Source organism: Dryobates pubescens, chromosome Z, assembly GCF_014839835.1.
Source record: "Dryobates pubescens isolate bDryPub1 chromosome Z, bDryPub1.pri, whole genome shotgun sequence".
Classification (NCBI taxonomy): Eukaryota; Metazoa; Chordata; class Aves; order Piciformes; family Picidae; genus Dryobates; species Dryobates pubescens.
In genome coordinates, this window is record NC_071657.1 from 129,867,378 (window position 1) to 129,885,922 (window position 18,545).

At 40.8% G+C, this 18,545-nt stretch overlaps 1 protein-coding gene across 2 annotated transcripts in view; it reads right to left on the minus strand.

Annotated features, from left to right (window-relative positions):
* TAFA2 (TAFA chemokine like family member 2) overlaps positions 1 to 18,545 on the minus strand; it is a 202,489-nt gene that overhangs the window by 47,918 nt on the left and 136,026 nt on the right. For both annotated transcript variants that reach the window (XR_008463121.1, XM_054179065.1), the window contains exon 2: positions 15,559 to 15,665. Coding sequence is in view for 1 of the 2 variants with exons in the window: in XM_054179065.1 (XP_054035040.1) it covers positions 15,559 to 15,664 (106 nt within the window). In the remaining variant the exon portion in view is untranslated. The remainder of the gene's footprint in view (positions 1 to 15,558; positions 15,666 to 18,545) is intronic.

Genomic DNA, 18,545 nt, shown 5'->3' on the forward strand with positions numbered 1-18,545 from the left:
TATTCTGCAGGATGCCCTTTGTCTTCTGCAACTCAGCCTTCTGGTACACTATGTATTGCTATGATGAGGGGTAAAATATGCAAAAATATGGACTATTTACTTATTCTAAATGAGATTTTCTGAATTTTCCCATGTTCTGAAAAGGTAAACATAGGCATGTAAACAGTACTTTCATGCTCCCAGGGTGGTTTGGAGCCAAAACTAGAAGGGGAAGAGAGATTTACACAGCATTCATATGCACAGTGTGCAGCAGCGTAACAAGATGGCACAATATTACTCTTCTCCCTTCCTTATTTAAACTTACATCTTCTCTTAGATACAGTTATATTTGCTCTTAATACCTCTGGCAGATGTTCTGGGGTGAATGATGCAATTAAGAATCCAAAATTCCCATTTCTTCCAGATGCTTGTTTTCTCAGTATTCACTCACTGGAAATATATTTACTTTCCACTCTGCGGTGTCTAGCAGTTAGCACACCTTCTGGGTTCCATTTCACAACATTTCCATAGTTAATCTGACACATGTCAATGCATCTTAGATGAAAGTTTAGCATCAGTAATCTTTTCTTTATTTTTCTTTTTAATCACTAGTAAATTTACATCACACAGCAAAACTGAGTAAAGTTTTAAATAAGTATTTTCCTTTAAAACACAATTATTTGATTGCTCACAGGTACAGTACTTTCTGCTATCTGGCATCCTTTTAAAACTTAACTTTGGATTTATGCAGTCTTCTAGCTCACTGAAGGAATCCAAGGATGATTTCAGCCTTTCCTATGATGCATTCTTTTCACTGAGATGGAATTACAGGCTTAAGTGCTTCATCCCTGCACCTCTCTCATCACAGGCATACACATTTTTGGGCTCAAATTCTGGATCAAGAACAATCCTGACCTTCCCAGCAAGTCAGTCAGTCTCCTACAATCCCGAGCTCTCCTGTCACACACTGTCCTGGAACATAAATTCAGCCAAAGCAATTCTGATAACTTGCACCTAAAAACACAATGGCACAATACACCCAGGATTTGTGTTGGTCTTAACACTTTTCTCGGGCATATCCTTTCCCCAGCTCTGCATTCACCCAGAACAACCTACGCATTCAGCTTTATACTTCAGTCATTTGAGGACACTTGATATTGAAGCCAGAAGTATTTTGCAAAAAAAAAAGAATTCTGTTTGCTGCATTTACTTGAGAACAATTTGAGTACAAGAGTTATACAACTCTATGGGGAAAAAAAAGAACAAGACAGACTTGGCAGCTCCTGCCTCAGCCTCCTCATCACTACAGAGAGAATTCTTACTCAGCCTGGTAGAGAGCTGCAAAAAGCAGACTGCTCTTTTATGATTTCCCAGCTTTCTGTCATCTAACCCCCCCAAGCTAGCCTCCATTCTTCAATACATATGCCATGGCTGTGCTTCCATCTATTTGGAGAAGTAGATTTTTCTTGGCCACAGTTATATGGTACTTTAATGGGAAGGTCAAAAATTCCATATCATCGCTCTGCAAATGTCAAGAATTCTTCCCGATTTCCTATGCAGTTTAGCTCAACAAGGAGAAACAATGCAAACACCAAATTCAATTTTACAATTAAACCTTTTTTAACACAACAGAGTGATATTTGCAGAATGCTATCCAGATCTAAATGAATGTGTCATCGATCACATTTCATTGCCCTCTGAACAGCAACATGAGACTCCATTGGAACAGCAGAAATACAGTAAGATCTTAACAATTCTATTCATATATTATGATCCTGATACAAGTATTATTAGGCAGATACAAGAACAATATCCAAACTGAGCCGTCCTGCTATGAGATTTTCCAAAAGCTCCAGAAGGTTTCCAATAGGTTGGAAACTTTTTGGTATATGGATTTAGAGAAGTATTCAGAGAAGGGCCACAAGGATGATCAGAGGGCTGGAGCACCTCTGCTATGAGTTGGGATTGTTCAGTTTGGAGAAGAGAAGGCTTCCTCCCCTCGCTCCCCAAAGGGGGCCTACAAGAAAGCTGAAGGATGTTTTAGGGTGTCAGGCAGTGATAGGAATAGGGGAAATGGATCCAAGGTAGAGGAGGGGAGATTTAGATTAGACATTAGGAAGAAGCTCCTCACCATGAGGTTGGTGAGACACTGGAACAGGTTGCCCAGGGAGGTGATAGAAGCCTCATCCCTTGAAGTTTTTAAGGCCAGGCTGGATGGGGCTCTGGGCAACCTGATCTAGTGAGAGGTGTCCCTGCCCATGGCAGGGGATTTGGAACTAGATGATCCTTGGAGACCCTTCCAACCCTGACAATTCTGTGATTCTGTCATTAACACTTAATGAGACCTTAAGTCACCACTTTGTGAAAGTATTGAACTCCAAAGGTGTTTCTGAGAACCTAAGACAGATGCCTAAAACTGAATGTTGTGGAAAATTCCCTGAGTTTTCAGTTATGTTTGTTAAGCACTTAGTAATTTGTGAAGCTCCTATAAATAAATGATAAGCTTTAAAAACACAAAAATAGTCTGCATAAGCTGTTCCATCAGGGATGACTTTGCTTTTTTCTCTTTCATCCAAGTCTCTCAAATCTCTGTGTGCATACGCATGCACACATGTATGCATACAGACTGAGGCTTTGCTGCTTTGGAGCTGTTGGTTTGTGAAGCTTGGGCTGAGATCAATTCCCTGATATGCTGAAAAGATGATACTCTTTTATAGATGTCTACTCCAGTGGACAACTGTCCCAGTAAGCCTTAAAATGGTAAATTACCCTCAACCATGAAAATAGTAGAACTAACTTTTTTTTTTGTTTAGAAAGGAACTCTTGAACGTGTCCAGAGAAGGGCGATGAGGCTGGTGAGAGGCCTTGAACACTATGAGGAGAGGCTGAGGGAGCTGGGATTGTTTAGCCTGGAGAAGAGGAGGCTCAAAGGAGACCTTATTGTTGTCTACAACTACCTGAAGGGAGGTTGTAGCCAGGAGGGGGTTGGTCTCTTCTCCCAGGCAACCAGCACCAGAACAAGAGGACACAGTCTCAAGCTGCACCAGGGGAAGTTTAGACTCGAGGTGATGTTGTAGTTTGAGCTGGGTGCCCCCCTGGTGCATTCACTTCCTGTGTCCAGAAGTCCAGCCCAGAGGGATGGACACAGGAAATTGTGTATTTCCTACCATAATTCTTTGCACCACTATAAGATCCAGTGCGGAGTCTGGCACTTCCTCTTTCCTTCCCTCTCCGAGACTTGGTAACTGGGGGAGAGATCTCCCGGCCATGGGCCTGATTAGGCCCAAGGCCACAGGGGGAAGGGCAGTCTCAGGCCTGGCCAGCTGAGACTAGCCCAGCAGAGGGAGGGGGAAGAAGGAGCCCTGGGGGTTTTGGATGCACCCTCAGGTGGGGATGGGATCTTTCTTTGTCACTGCGCTTTGGGTTTTCTGTAACATTCACTGCTTTCTATTTAAACTTCCATCACTTTTGCAATCCGTTTGCCTGAGTCGTTATTTCTGCCTGTGGTGGGGAGGGGACCTGCCCCAACCCATTACAGGTGAGGAGAAAGTTTTTCACAGAGTTGTTAGCCATTGGGATGGGCTGCCCAGGCAGATGGTGGAGTCACCTTCCCTGGAGGTGTTCAAAAAGGGATTGGACATGGCACTTGAAGCCATGGTTTAGTAGTCATGAGCTCTTGGGTGACAGGTTGGGCTTGATGATCTCTGAGGTCTTTTCCAACCTTATCGATTCTATGATAAGGGATTTTTCTCCTGCTATTCCCCAGCATAGCTGACTGTTTCTGAACATTTCCTTGGCTATTTGTCTCGGTCCGGAGAGGGAAGGAGACTAGCTCTTTTGAATATTCCCGTGCTGTGAAATTAATCGGCACAAACGAGGCCAAAATATCAACAGCTAGACTATTTATTACATAAATAAAATGGAAATAAGAAGGGGAGAGGGAGAAGATAGAGAGGGAGAGAGAGAAGAGAGAGAGAGAAGAGGAAAGGAATCATATTACCACACCCCTCACCCACCCCAAGACAGTTTGAGTCTGTGGAGGCAAGGTGCTGCATGAGGTGCTGGGTTTGTGCTGAGGCTTTGGCTGGAGATGTGATGTGATCCCTCTGGGCAGCCTGGGTCTGTAGAGAAAGGGTGCTGAGGCTTTGGCTGGAGAACAGATGAGGTCCCTCTGGGCAGCGTCGGTCAGCTCCATGAGTAGAGGACATGGAGAGAGGGTTCAGTCTGCTTCCTTCCTTCTCAGCAGCATGGTCCTCCTTCAGCGTTTTTCTCTCTGCGTTTTTCTTCCCTCCATTGCGGTTTTCTTCCTCTGCGGTTTTCTTCCCAACTGAGCCAGTAGTGGTCAAGTCTTTTATACAGTTTTTAGTCCTTAGGTATGTGTCCAAGCATTGTCCCTCAGGAATTCAGGAGCCAGGAAATCATAAGTATCCAGATATCATTCCCCAGGAAGTCTTTTTTGTGTATTCATGTGAGTTTGGACAGTGGTCTGGATGGAGTGGGGGGGGGGCCTCCGCCTCCTTCCTCTCCATCTCCCTGCCTACCCACTTATCACACATCAGGAGACAGGTGGAGAGTCCATTGACTCATCACCCTCCCTTCCTGGGGGTATCTGATAGCTGTCTTGAAGGCGTGATGGCTGGGTCCTTGGGTCATTGTTATAGGCCAGCTGCAGTCCAGTGTTATCACAATGCAATCACAAGGTGATTTGCATCCAGGATTGGTACTGTCTGGGCAAGCAGCAAGTGATTTTATCTTTGTTGAGTCACACCAGGAGTAGACTCTTACACTATTGTATGACTAAAGAACAGCTGTTGTAAAATATGACATAGTACAAGCAATCACTTAACACTGCTATAGAGTAAATTCAGTGAAGAGTGTCAAGGCAGAAGTTCATAGTCTTTAGACATCACCAGCAGAAAATTAATGCAGGTGAAAGATTGATATATCTCTGAATGCTGTAGAAATAATCCCTTCATGGGATGTGATTTTCCAGGCACAAGCTTCCCAGCCTGCATATCTGAAGTTCCCTTAGTTGGATAACAAAGATGTGCAGTAGGTATCAGAATATCACTGCATGCAAGGAATGTATGCTGGGTGCATAGAATGTATACTGGGAAAGCATGAGAGACCCTAGGACTAGCACTAGGATATATGGCCTCTATATCTGAGACTTTGAAGATAGAATTGGCCCTAATCCTGTGGATGCAACAATTTTACCAGGTACTGTTAAGGATCAAACTCTAATTATAATGCAGTATCAACCCATTATATTTGACAATCTTAACATGCTGACTTTGGAGAAAATATAATGTAAGGAAAATTGTCAACTATTCAAATTTTCTTTTCATTTATATTCTTCTTTAATAGTCCCAGACATTAATACAATTTCATAAGCATTTCTCTCTGAGGAAAGAGGAAAAATCAAAGCTGTTACATTAGTGGACAAATATCTGCTTGGTTTCTCCACAAAATAAAAGCTGGTTTCAGGGTCCTGGAAATAAACTTTGCAGGAGTCATGACCCTCCAATATACCTAAAGATAATCCAACCACCTGAGCTCCAAAACCAAGAGAAGACTTGGAGACAATTCTACAACAAATGTCGAATTCCAAAGCTGGAAACTTCAACTAGAAGGCACATTTAGAGCTTTCCTACACTTAAGGATCCATACTTCTGGAGTTAGTGAATAGACTCTTGTTATTAGCATAAACCATTTATGTACACAGAGAATGGCATTTCCTCAACAGGTTTTATTTGTGTAGAGTCACTGTGTTGTTTACCATTAATATTTTGTAATAATTTTCCCATTTCTTATACTCCCTCTCTCTATTGGAAAGACTCTCTTTAAAGACAGTTTAACCAATGTAGTCAATGAGTAAAAAAGGTTTCCAGAAAGGGAGAGGGATGTGGGCACAGGCAACCCCACTGGCTGACTGTGGCACAGCACCCTGCTTCCTAGTCTATGATAAGAGTCTCCAGGTCTCTTCCTCCCTGATCACAGCTGCATCTAACACCCATTGCTTTCCTTTTCTACTATGAGGGAAAGTTTATTTAAGACATTATCTATGGTAAGATGTACATTTATGTACATTAAAAATTCAGAATATATCCATAAGCCCAGAAAATAATGCTCACAAGAATCTACTACTTTATTTTTAAGCTAACAAAAATATACTACTATATGCTACATTAATTGGGCACTTAAGTTAATGAAACAAGGAAAATTCTGATCAAGAATATGATCAAGAGTGATCAAAGATCCAAGACAGTGGGACTATTAAACCAAGAATAATTTAGTAAGGATGACTATCTGGGGAGCTAGCAATTTATTTCATACTATTTTTATGGGATTAGTTAGAACTGTTGCATGCAAATGCAACTTTGTGTTCCTAGGTACAAGAATAAAGGCATTTAGCAGAATGCATTACTTAGCATACACAACAAATCAACACAATTGCTGTCATACTGGGAATTACAAAACTGGGAAAGTAGATCTGATTCCAGTATTAAGGAAATGTCAACATTTACTGATGATAGGAAGAAGTAACAACACAGTAAGCATACTACTGGGTGTTTTTCCAGTCCTAGAATCTTACAATATTTTCATAACAAAACAAACAAACAAATAACAAAGAAGAGCTTAATCTTACAACCCAGAGGCAGCTATCCAAGGGAAGATAACATTACTAATAAATGAAAAAAAAAAAGGAAATGTCAAAACATTTGGCATTTCTACCTTAAGGGAGGTTGTAGACAGGAGGAGGTTGGTCTCTTCTCCCAGGCAACCAGCACCAGAACAAGAGGACACAGCCTCAAGCTGCACCAGGGGAGGTTTAGGCTGTATGTTAGGAAGAAGTTCTACACAGAGAGAGTGATTGCCCATTGGAATGGGCTGCCTGGGGAGGTGGTGGTGTCACCATCATTGGAGGTGTTCAGGAGGAGACTTGATAGGGTGCTTGGTTGCATGGTTTAGTTGATTAGGTGGGTTGGATGATAGGTTGGATGTGATGATCTTGAAGGTCTCTTCCAACCTGGTCCATTCTATTCTATTCTATGTGTAAAATTAACTATGCAGCTTTCACAAGAACGTAATCTTTTGCACAAGTATCTACTTTCCACCACAACATAAAATGTGAATATATTTAAGGAAACAATCCTAGATACTCACTCATGGAAAGTTATTGAAAATTTGACATTGTGATTACCAGGTCATGCCCAAAATAAAGAACTGCTAAGCACTTCCCTTTTACTTGCTTTAGAAAACATCAATAGTTACCAAATGTAAACAGAGATGGTTCTGAGTGGTCAGTCTACTGGAAAATGCACGATATCTCATTATGACTCTCCAACTTCTGTCTCCATGACTGCCTCAAGGACAACCATGTTTGGTCACCAATGAGGCAGTGGGAATGGGGGCAAAAAATTAAGGCAGCCTTTCGCTGTAATAGCAATGGAAGCACAGAGAAGAAATAGGCATGACTGCTATTGCCATGATTTCTGCACCCATATTGCCATGAACCATCAGAACCACAGGCACATTGGCAATCAGGGAAAAATATTTTCCTTTATACTCTGACAGAAGGCCAAGGAATGTTATCTACAGAATTCTAATAGATATTGCATTAACATTTTAGATTGCAATGACAGATACTGATATGAAAGTGTTTGACTGACTCCTCTACTTTATCTTCAAGCAAATGGCAATTTTGGGATCAAGTTCTGATCCTGATATAAGTGAAACTTCCAATTAATGCCCAAGCTAGATAAGAACATCTAATACATTTCTTCCCCATGTCTGCTAAAATAATTATCATCCTCCTTTGTTTCTATATTTAAACATTAATTACACTCAGAATTAAGTTAGTGAAAGCTGCACACCAAGCATTCTCATTTCAGAGAATCTACCACTGTGACAAACTTCCACAAGAGACATTTAGCAAATGTAGCTAAATAATGAAGCAGGACAAGCAGTTCAGCAACAGATGAGTGGATGCGTCCATCTAATATTCTGACAGACCCCCATATTTTCCACTCTCATCTGAGGCATACACACGCACTGGCATGCCTATGACTTCCCTCATCTTAATATTAGACAGTATTCTCCTGCATAATTACAGTGAAAAACATGGGAATATGATGAACAACTCTTACATCCTTTAACAGGCTCACACATCCAGAAGGTACCCGGAGAATTTACCCTCACCAAATGTTATGATACACACACTTCAAAAACCCACAAACTGAAGAAAATCTTGTAGTGCTACTGCTTACCCTTTACATCAGAGCTAATATCACTGAACTGGGAGAGCTACATTGTTCTGTGCTATCTTCAGCTCAGAGGTTCACACCACATGTTTTATGTTTCCAAAGAAGGCCATTACTTCTAAGAGGACTTCTTCAGGAAGAAAGGAGAACAAGAGGGAGCATGCACTTATCTAGTGGCTACTTAGCTGGAAGAAGGGATGTCTTTTATCTAGTTTGTCTTCTGCACTTAGGGTACTAACACTAACACCATGATGAAGGCACTTCTACAGAAAGATGAAGGTTTGAGTACTTCAGAGGTCTAAAATGTATTTGTTAGGGTCATTCTTCTCTATTCACTAAGTCTCTAAATATTACGAATGTAGATCTCAGACATCGAAATGAAAGGCAACTCTCTAATCCTTCTGAAGTACATCACCTACACAGCATTTTTTAACTGCAATATGTTGTATGTATTGACACAAGCTTCTGAACATTGTTGTTAGTAACCTGTAGACTTAATACAATAAGACCTGGGTGAAGGACTGATACAGCCCTTCACTAGCCCTTCTGAATGACAGTATGTATCGCAGCATGATTGCCAGCACTAGAACTAGTTACAGATACTGTGCAATGTTCCAGTTGATATACAATGGTCAAAAACTTTTTATATGATTTTTCATATAAAACATATTTTAAAACAGGAAAGTCAGTGATTCTGAGTAAAGGTGAACAGAGGTAAAAGATCTTGTAAACAAGTCTGTTGTACGTGGAACAGATTTCTTTTTCCAAGACTGCCCTCAGACAGAATCCCTCAGCAGAATCACAGCTGGCTCCTTAAGTGCCTCTCTTTCCATCACCTCCAAAGGCTAAGTGTTCATCTCTTCATCAGTTTTCTCAGCTATCCTCCAGTCTGTTCCTGCTGCAGGCTTCCTGCAAGCTAGTTTCTGTCTTTAACTACCTGACCACCCATGCGCTTTGGAGGTTTTCTCCCAGTCCACTCAAGACAGTTTCATTTGGTCTACAGCAAGCAGTCAGCACAAGAAAAATGATGCCTTCTGCTCAACTGCTTCAGATTTAAACATAGAGAAATCAGCCAATCAGGAAGAAAAACAAGCAAAGCAAATCATTGGTTCTCAGGACCATCTCCAGCTTAGGTATTGTCTTTACTAAACTTCAAGGTACATTTACCCAAATTGGTAATACACAATGCTTGTGAGAATAAAGTTTTGATCCAGGAATGCAGGGAGTGCAAGCCAATATATATACTGACATCTGAACATGAAGTCACCTCTTAAAGGGATAGAGTTACATATAGATGACTAGATGAATATCAGTCAGTGGATAACTGTAAGGAGGAAGTGTGTTTAGGAGAAAACCAATGCAAGGATCAGTGTAAGAGTGGTATCTTTAGGGCACAATTCACAACACTGCAAGTTCAGAAAGCACTGTGCACGATTCATCAGCTTGCCCTGAGTACCTTTGCAGTGCCCTAGTGATAAAAAAAGAACAAATATGAAACAAATCACCTGTTGAGTCATCTAAACAGTTGTCCTAACTCACCAGTGAATTTCACCCTGTGTGTATGAAACAGGCATGAAGGCCTTGAGACAAAGCACATAGGCTATTACCATTGCTTTTAACAAAGTGCTATATTATCTCTCTTCAGAACAAATCAATTCCACAGCCCCGGGGGTTAAGCAGAGCCCGAAGCCTGTCACATGCTTATTCAGTGCAGCGTTAGCATTACTGCACTTGCTGAGAGAGCCCAGCTGAATGTTAGAAGTCAAAACAACAATGTCACACCACCTCATCTGCAAGGGCTACAAGTCCTTGGCACTCACTCTCCAGAACCAGGGATACTACTGCTCATACTGGCCTACAGTACCACATTTGATTACATTTGTTCATTATGAGAGATTTCTTTTCCTAAAAAGGATTACATTCTCAAAGATACACACTCTCTTCAAGGCTTTTGACTCATTTGATTCATTTTTTATTCTTTTTACTCATTTTTCCTGAGTGAAAACATGACAAATCTAGGTGTAAGACTTAAAAGCTCCTCCAGAGCAAACAGAAATGATACAAAAGATCTCGAAGGTCTCTTCCAACCTGGTCTATTCTATTCTATTCTATTCTATTCTGTTCTATTCTATTCTATTCTCTCTATTCTATTCTATTCTATTCTAAACTCTATAAAGAAAGCATGATACTCAAGGACAATGATTGCAATTAAACTGCATTCCTAAACTCTGTTACACAAAGACTTAAAATTTCAGACAGCTTCTTACCCTTTCCAGGACTGTTCTGCACATTTTAATTGTAACTCTTTCCACAAAACAGAAGAACAGAGACACAGTGAACAGGGAAGATGATGACCACTGCTGAATGTCTAGCCATGGATAAACACAACACCACAGCATGAAAATGTGCCACTGCTACCACTGGGTAGCTTCACATAGTCATAGCCATTCCCAGACTCTGTGTGGCACAGGCTACATCACAACACTGGTGCCAGCGATGTTTCTGCCCCAGTAAGGCAGCTGAGAAGGGCAGGTTCATCCAGGAAGGGAAATCTGACAAGCAGCTCTAGAGGATCAGTGGCTGTTTCATTCAGGTAGGCTTTAGAACAGGCACTCCTCTCCAAGGAGAAACAGATTCATTTTCTCCTTGTGAATAGCAAGACATTCTCTCAGACTTCTAATTTAGTGCAAATTCACAGAGAAGTGGAAACAGTAATTCTGCATGCCAAATGATACAAGAGTTTAGTTTAACTATATGATAGACATCAAATTAACAAATTCAGCTTCTGAGAGAAATTTTTTAAAGAAAAATTATCATGCTGTTTCAGTAAATAGTCAAAAATCTACCTGCTTCATAGTTAATAGGCAATCTATCTACCTGCCGTGTTCCCAGGTTTCACAGAAAATTCCTTCTGGGAATCAAGCATTCATCACTTTAAGTAGCTTTTTATTTTTTCTGGGTATTAAATATTAATATGCTGTTTACTGGTTTGTATTTTGAGGAATGTTAAGCTATGCTCCGATTCAAAAGCACCTTTAATTTAGATTACTTTATTGAATTATCAGTGTTAAAAATAAAATAAAATTAAAAGCCTAATAATCACAAAAAGGACCAAAGAATTCTGAATTTTGAGGGTTTAGTTTTAGGGTAGAAACTGTCTCGTAGTAGCCTCTCATCCATGAAGGAGTGCTTGTTAAGGGCTATCAGTGTATTTCTTTCTCAAAAGGACCAGTCCAGCACTTGAAACCTTTAACATGGAGTGTGACACAATCCTCACCAAATCAATTCATGTTCCCTATGACAGAAATAGCAAACAGGCAGTGATGCTGAACTGATGCCTGCCTGCCATATCTGTCAGTTAACACTATATGTTTGCACAGGTTTATTTGCTTTCCACAGGCTAGCAATGAGTAGGAGGATCAAGATCAGTCTTATAATAGAATACTTTTATGGATTTTTTTTTCCAGCCACCCTCAAGGTATATCAGTTTTTAGACTCCTAACTTTGACAACATCCTTTTGGAGATTGATATACCACTCTACACTTGTCTTCTCATCCACAGATACTGCAGCACAACGGGATTTGGCACTGCAAGTTGATTCACATGTGTATGTGTCCTGGTACAGCACATATCACCATAGTATTAGGGTCCCCAGCAAAATGAAGAAGAGCAGAGTTCCTATTTCATTTCAGAAGACAGGATAAATGGATTATAACTCTATGTGCACATCCAGGAACTACACAGGAGAACTCAAAACCCTGTGTGCAGCAAAAAAAGTGAGCATTGTGTTTTGCTTTAAATGCTGTGAGTGTTTATCTATTTTAACTCTTGGACTTCCTGTCCAAACTAATGAAACTTTTAACCATGAGCCAACATAAAGAGAGCAGACATGTCTTCAAACTAGTCTTCTCAAGAAGAAGAAAGATGGACTTGATGTCTATGCACCTGATGCTGAAAAGCTCTAATGTGAAATCCCAGGTTGTAAACTAGGTGGCTGCTCAACTGGACCTCAGAATCTGGTTCCCCACACCCTGCCTCAGCCCCTGGTTTTCTTGCTGCTGATTTGGGATTTCTCATTTGTGTCATATCCTTGAAATAAGCACGACAATTCCTAGGGACTGCCTGTCAAAAGTCAGCTGTTTATATCCCTGCTGAAGTCTGTCTGGAGAGAAAGATGCTTATTAAACAATTTTTCACACATTGATGATCTTTCCTGCTTTTTGTTTTTCTTTTCTTTTACAATAGCCTTCAGAGAAAGAGATGGGTTTAAGAGTTGGTGCAACTGATGCATAACATAACTAAGTCAATAGCAAAGTAAAGATTTTTCTTCAAATGTAAATTATCAATCATTGAAATTGTAAGGGCTCCTTCAACATAATTAATGTTTGTTGTGTCAATAGGTTAACAAGGATTTCTATAAATTAAGATTAATGATGCTGGGAATGATTATCACTGAAGAAATTCACATTTCTCAGTATTTGGAAACTCGATGCAAAGGTGAACAGAGTCAGGTTTTCTTAAACTGTACCCCTTAGCTCAAATTCTGCTATAAGAGTAGGGGAGGAAGATTTTCTTGGGCACACAGAGAACCTAAACTCCCAGTTTCTTTGGAAAGCACAAGTCCTATGACAAGAGGATGAGGGAGATGGGGTTGCTTAGCCTGGAGAAGAGGCTCAGGGGAGACCTTATTGCTGTCTACAACCTCCCTTCAGGGGACAGGCAAGGGCTGGTCTCTTCTCCCAGGCAACCAGCACCAGAACGAGAGAACACAGCCTAAAGGTGTGCCAGGGGAAGTTTAGACTGGATGTTAGGAAGAAATTCTTCATAGGGACAGTGACTGCCCATTGGAATGGGCTGCTTCGGGAGGAGGTGGAGTCACCATCATTAAAGGTGTTTAGGAGGAGACTTGATGGGGTGCTTGGTGCCATGGTTTAATTGGACACGATGATCTTGAAGGTGTCTTCCAACCTGGTTTATTCTATTCTATTCTATTCTATTCTATTCTATTCTATTCTATTCTAAAGCAATGGTAGCTGAGCTGAGTGTACCTCTGATTCATGCTTTTTAAACTAATCTCCTGTATACAGTGAATGTAGCTGATTTTGCAGCTCTAAATCCACAAGCCCAAATCCTTTCAAATATGTTCTCTTTCCAAAAGAATCTGAACATGTATATTTGCTTTTCTTTATTAAACACCCAGGTCACTGTTTCTTATTGTTCTCTACAAGACTTTACGCATTTTGCTAAAGGAGGGAAAATAACAACTTAAAGAAAAAGAACTAAAGTGTTTTTTTTTAACTTGCAGGAATGTAAAGAAGTCTTTGCAGCTAATAACCTGATTTTTCAAGGGGTTCACACATCTTTTTTTGTATCTAAAAATATCAATTTCATAATTTCTCAAGTTATTTCCGCTTTAAGACTGGGGCTCAAACACCAAGTAATGTCCAGATAGTTAAAGGTATAGCTGTGCTGGGGTTTCTCATGTATTAATATATCTGGAAAGCTACAATTGGAGGGGGATCCTTTGATTCTCAATTATGAAGCTGTAATTCCCCAAATAGTCATTAGAATTATACTTTGTTTTCATCAAATACTTGGTGACAGGTTTTACTCATCATTTTTTTTCAAAACCCATAACAAGCATGCTTTGGCAAAGTTTGAATTGGACTGACGAGCTTTTGTGGATGGAATCAAAATGAACTGGAGACGGGCTTTTTGATTTTTAAAGATCGGTGATCAAAGAGAAAGGGACTCTGAATCCAGGCTAGAACATCTTGGCTCTTTTCCAATAGGCAACTAAACTAGCAAGCCACTGCAGAAATCCATATTCTTGGTCAGAGGAGGAACAAAGGCTGAGCAAAAGATGCCAGCACAATTCCTGTCTGGCCCAATACCCATCTTTGGTGGCCTGCAGGACCATATAAGAATCTGGTTTTGTCTGCAGCTGAATAACAGCTCTCAAAAGATTTTGTGGAAAGTGTTTCTGCTTCATCCTGAAGTCCTTAATCAGTGAGGTATTTTGAAGAAAGCTATCTTCACACAGCAGAAAAAAATATCTGGCAGCCAGATATATAAAATACCTGCTCATGAAATCCTATCAGAATAAAACACAATAAAATGTACATGATGTGTTCCTGTGTGATCTGCTCTAGGTGATCCTGCTCTGGCAGGGGGATTGGACTGGATGAGCTTTTGAGGTCCCTTCCAACCCCTAACATTCTGTGATTCTGTGACAGAGAGATGAACTGCCTGGTGGTGTCCTTCTCCAGTATTTAACTCCTAAGCTCTCAGTAATGTTCATGTCCCAGACACCATATGAAGATATACTGCAGATCATGAGAACATGTTTCAAGTTATATCCACCTATAAGCAATTAGTACAAAAATCCAGAAAGCTTGTTCCCTGCATTAGGGGGTTACAAAACCCCATGTACACAAACACAAAAAAAGATATTTTTTTACAAACTTCATTAAAACTGACAGCTTCTGCTGTATGTTTGAGGAAACAAATCTCACTTTCTCATGCTACTCTCATTTCTGGTCTGGTGCTAAGAATTAAGCACAGATGACAGACAAGTTCTTCACTGAGAGAGTTGTTAGCCATTGGAATGGGCTGCTCAGGGAGGTGGTGGAGTCACCATCCCTGGAGGTGTTCAAGAGGGGATTGGACGTGGCACTTGGTGCCATGGTTTAGTCATGAGGTCTGTGGTGACAGGTTGGACTTGATGATCTTTGAGGTCTCTTCCAACCTTGGTGATTCTGTGTGATTCTGTGTAACACAGCAAAGCAACTGTTTTTCTGGTGATTAAATAATCATATTCAGATTATCCATGAAGTTAACCTTTAAGAGAACTGCACACAGTAGCACCATTACTAAAAATTGTTTCTTTCCAACATTCATTTCCAAGAATTTGTAGCACACATATGTGCTATCCTAGGTATCTGTTTTTTATGAGGCAAGTAGTATTCATTATTTGACTTTTTTACTTTACTACCTTCTCTTTTTTGCCATCTCTACAATCAGAGAATACTGAAAATAGGACTGAAATACTTATATTCTCAATAAATTAATAAAAGTCTATTCCCTGAAAAGTCTTCTCCTTTGGAACTCATTAATGAACCAATACCAGGAGACACAAATACAAGTAATACACATTTGGGGGTTGGACTCGATGGTCTTCAGAGGTCCCTTCCAACCCCTAACATCCTGTGATCCTGTGATAAGGAAAAAAGGTCACATAGAGTGGACACTTCTGAATTGGTTGACAGATGTCCCAGACATAGCAGTAAAATAGAACAGAACAGAATGTCTTACCTTTATGATGATTTGCCCCAGATGCTAATTTCCCCCACAGCGTTACAACAAATATTATTATTAGCAGTTTTCCCTTTGTTGCTTTCTGCAAGTATCTCTTATTCATCCTGAAAACAAAAATACACAGAAATATGTATTGATCTTAAGACTTACAAAACAAACCAACATAAAAATTGAGACTTTAAAAAAACCCAACAACATAAAAAAACAAACTAACATTTTTGTCTTTATTAAAGGAGATTCCAATTTTTCTCAGTGAGTTGTTTACAGATCTTAAGTCTTCAATTCTGCTTAGCTCTAAATGAAGCACTTCACATAGAGCATCAGTATAACCTACCTCCCTAGTCTGCCAGCATTCCCCCACACTGGTCAGCACCAGGAGAAATCAACATCTCCACTCAGCACATTTTTCTTGAGGCACCATCAATGTTCATAACCACAGCAGACTCCAGAAGGACGAATCCATGCATCTATGGAACAAGTTTTGCTGACCAGAGCAGTACCACTACTGTATTTGTGGCCAGCCATGGCCAATGGGATCCTTTCTGTGTCATGAAGTTTTTGGATTCTGTCCACAAGTCATCAGGAGGTAACAACTGAATAGACCTCCAACACAAACACCTATCCTCCCACAGAGAAATCCTATTAGGAAGACATGAGTAGTTTGGAAATATGGACTCAAGCAGGGCAGACTAACTAGTCTCTCCTCTCTATCTTTGGATAATGAAAAGGGTTGATTTACTGCACCAAGGGAAATTGCATGTAGCTCCCCTCATCTTGCTCAGTGATGTTTTCACTGTGACAGCAAGATACTGTGGTGGTTCAAGCACAAGGTACCAAATGACTTATTTCCCAGTAAGCTCCTCCAAAGACAAAATACCCCCCCACATGCCAAAAAGATAAGGTCAGGAATGTAGGCTGTAGCACTTAAGGATTACAGTTGTGCAGAGAATGGCAAGGAATATAAATATGAAACCTACTCTCCCTTTTCATTCTCTGTAGAAGAGCCCTAGGGAGCATGTTAAGAAAGGGCTCTGCACGACGGCAGTGTTTCTGCTGATAGGTCAATAGGGCACCAATGCCTATTTCAAATCACTTATACTAGAAAAGCTTACAATTTAATCACTTGAATCAAATTATTGTTGGTTTCTAATGCCTGAAACTAGAATGACTTTGTAAGCAGAAAAATCTGTGCTGCTCCAGTATGGTTGCACATTTGTCTCCTATTATGTTCTTAAGAAACTCAAAGGAATTCAAGAGCATCTCTTTTGTTTGGTTCATGTACATTACCTTCAGCAACCACAAGTCTGTGAAAGGCAGACTGCTCTGATATAGAATTAACCAATAGCCTATTCAAAGTCCCAAACCTCCTTCCATTCCTTCAAGGCAATTTCTTTCCTCTGAGCAAATTGCTTTCTAACAGAACACCACATGCTGAAAAGGCAACCCCATATACATCCTGCAATTCTACTCATGGTTTCCACACTTGTGACCAGACTGCTTCCCCTAGAACTGTCGATCTTGCTCTCCAGGAGATTGATGAGATGTTATTAAACACTGGGTAAGTTTCCACACCAGCCTGTGCATAACCAAACACCAGGACTCAAATTAAAACAAACTGAGGAGTTTTCCAAACTCTCTTAAGCATGAATTCAGTGCAAACAGAACTCAGCAGATTTTGACACACGTCACACATCCACGCTATGTTTCCCAGGGGTTCAGATACCACATTCATCATGGAAAAAGAGAGGGAAGTAAGCAAATGCTGTCTCTGGGATGGCAGAAGTGCCCCTGAAAGCCTTACTGATTAATAATCACAGTGAAGGTCACAGTGTGCTATGAACCACACCAAGCTCTGCCTTCCTGCAGTGATTCCAATCCCTTTGGAGTGTAAACTGCATATTCATCATCAGTTCTAGGTTTATAAAGTACTCAAAGCTAAAGGGAAATATATTATTTGTCACTGTAAATAAGAACACCAGAAATAAAATTTTTAAAGAATCACATTCAGCATATGCTCTTTCCCATCTACCTCTGAACAGAGTATGAATTAACTCTCTCACTCCTGGATTCTCATGCTGCATGTATTATGATGCTGCTGCTGAGTCATCTCTCATTAAAGTCAAATCTTTCTTCCTCACCCAACACAGCTCAAAACCCCATGGGACTTGCACCACTAAGCAAATTTGAATCTAATACAGCTCCTTCTTGAACTCTGTTGATGCCAGATTCACTTGCTGTGCTGCAAGGCTGGCAGCAAACACACAGTAGAAAATTCAAACACATAAAGAAAAACAGTAGCAGCAGGGTGAAAGAGAGAAAACCAACCTATCTGCCTGTGAACAGCAGCCCCTCAGGGTAGGTAGCAGAGTGAAGATACAAAACCTCTGCCCACAGCCCAGCATACCAAAGAGGAGTAAGCCAGCACTGAATACTGAACAGACATTACAGAATGCTAGGGGTTGGAAGAGACCTTGAAAGATCATCCAGTCCAACCCCCCTGCCAGAGCAGGGTCACCTAGAGCAGATCACACAGGAACACATCCAGGCACATCTTGAATATCTCCAGAGAGGAAGACTCCACAATCCCCCTGGGCAGCCTGTTCCAGTGTTCTGGCACCCTCACAGTGAAAAACTTTTTCCTCATGTTTCCCTGGAACTTCCTATGCCTCAACTTCCACTCATTGCCCCTTGTCCTGTCATTGGGCATCACTGAGCTGAGCCTGGCTCCATCCTCTTGGCACTCACCCTTTACATTTTCATAAACATGAATGAGGTCACTCCTTAGTCTCCTCTTCTCCAAGCTAAAGAGCCCCAGCTCCCTCAGTCTCTCCTCATAAGAAAGATGTTCCACTCTATCATTTAAGTGGCTCTGTGCTGGACTCTTTCAAGCAGTTCCCTGAGGTCCTTCTTGCACTGGGGCCCAGAACTGGACACAATCTTGCAGATGCAGCCTCATGAGGGCAGAGCAGAGTGGGAGGAGAACC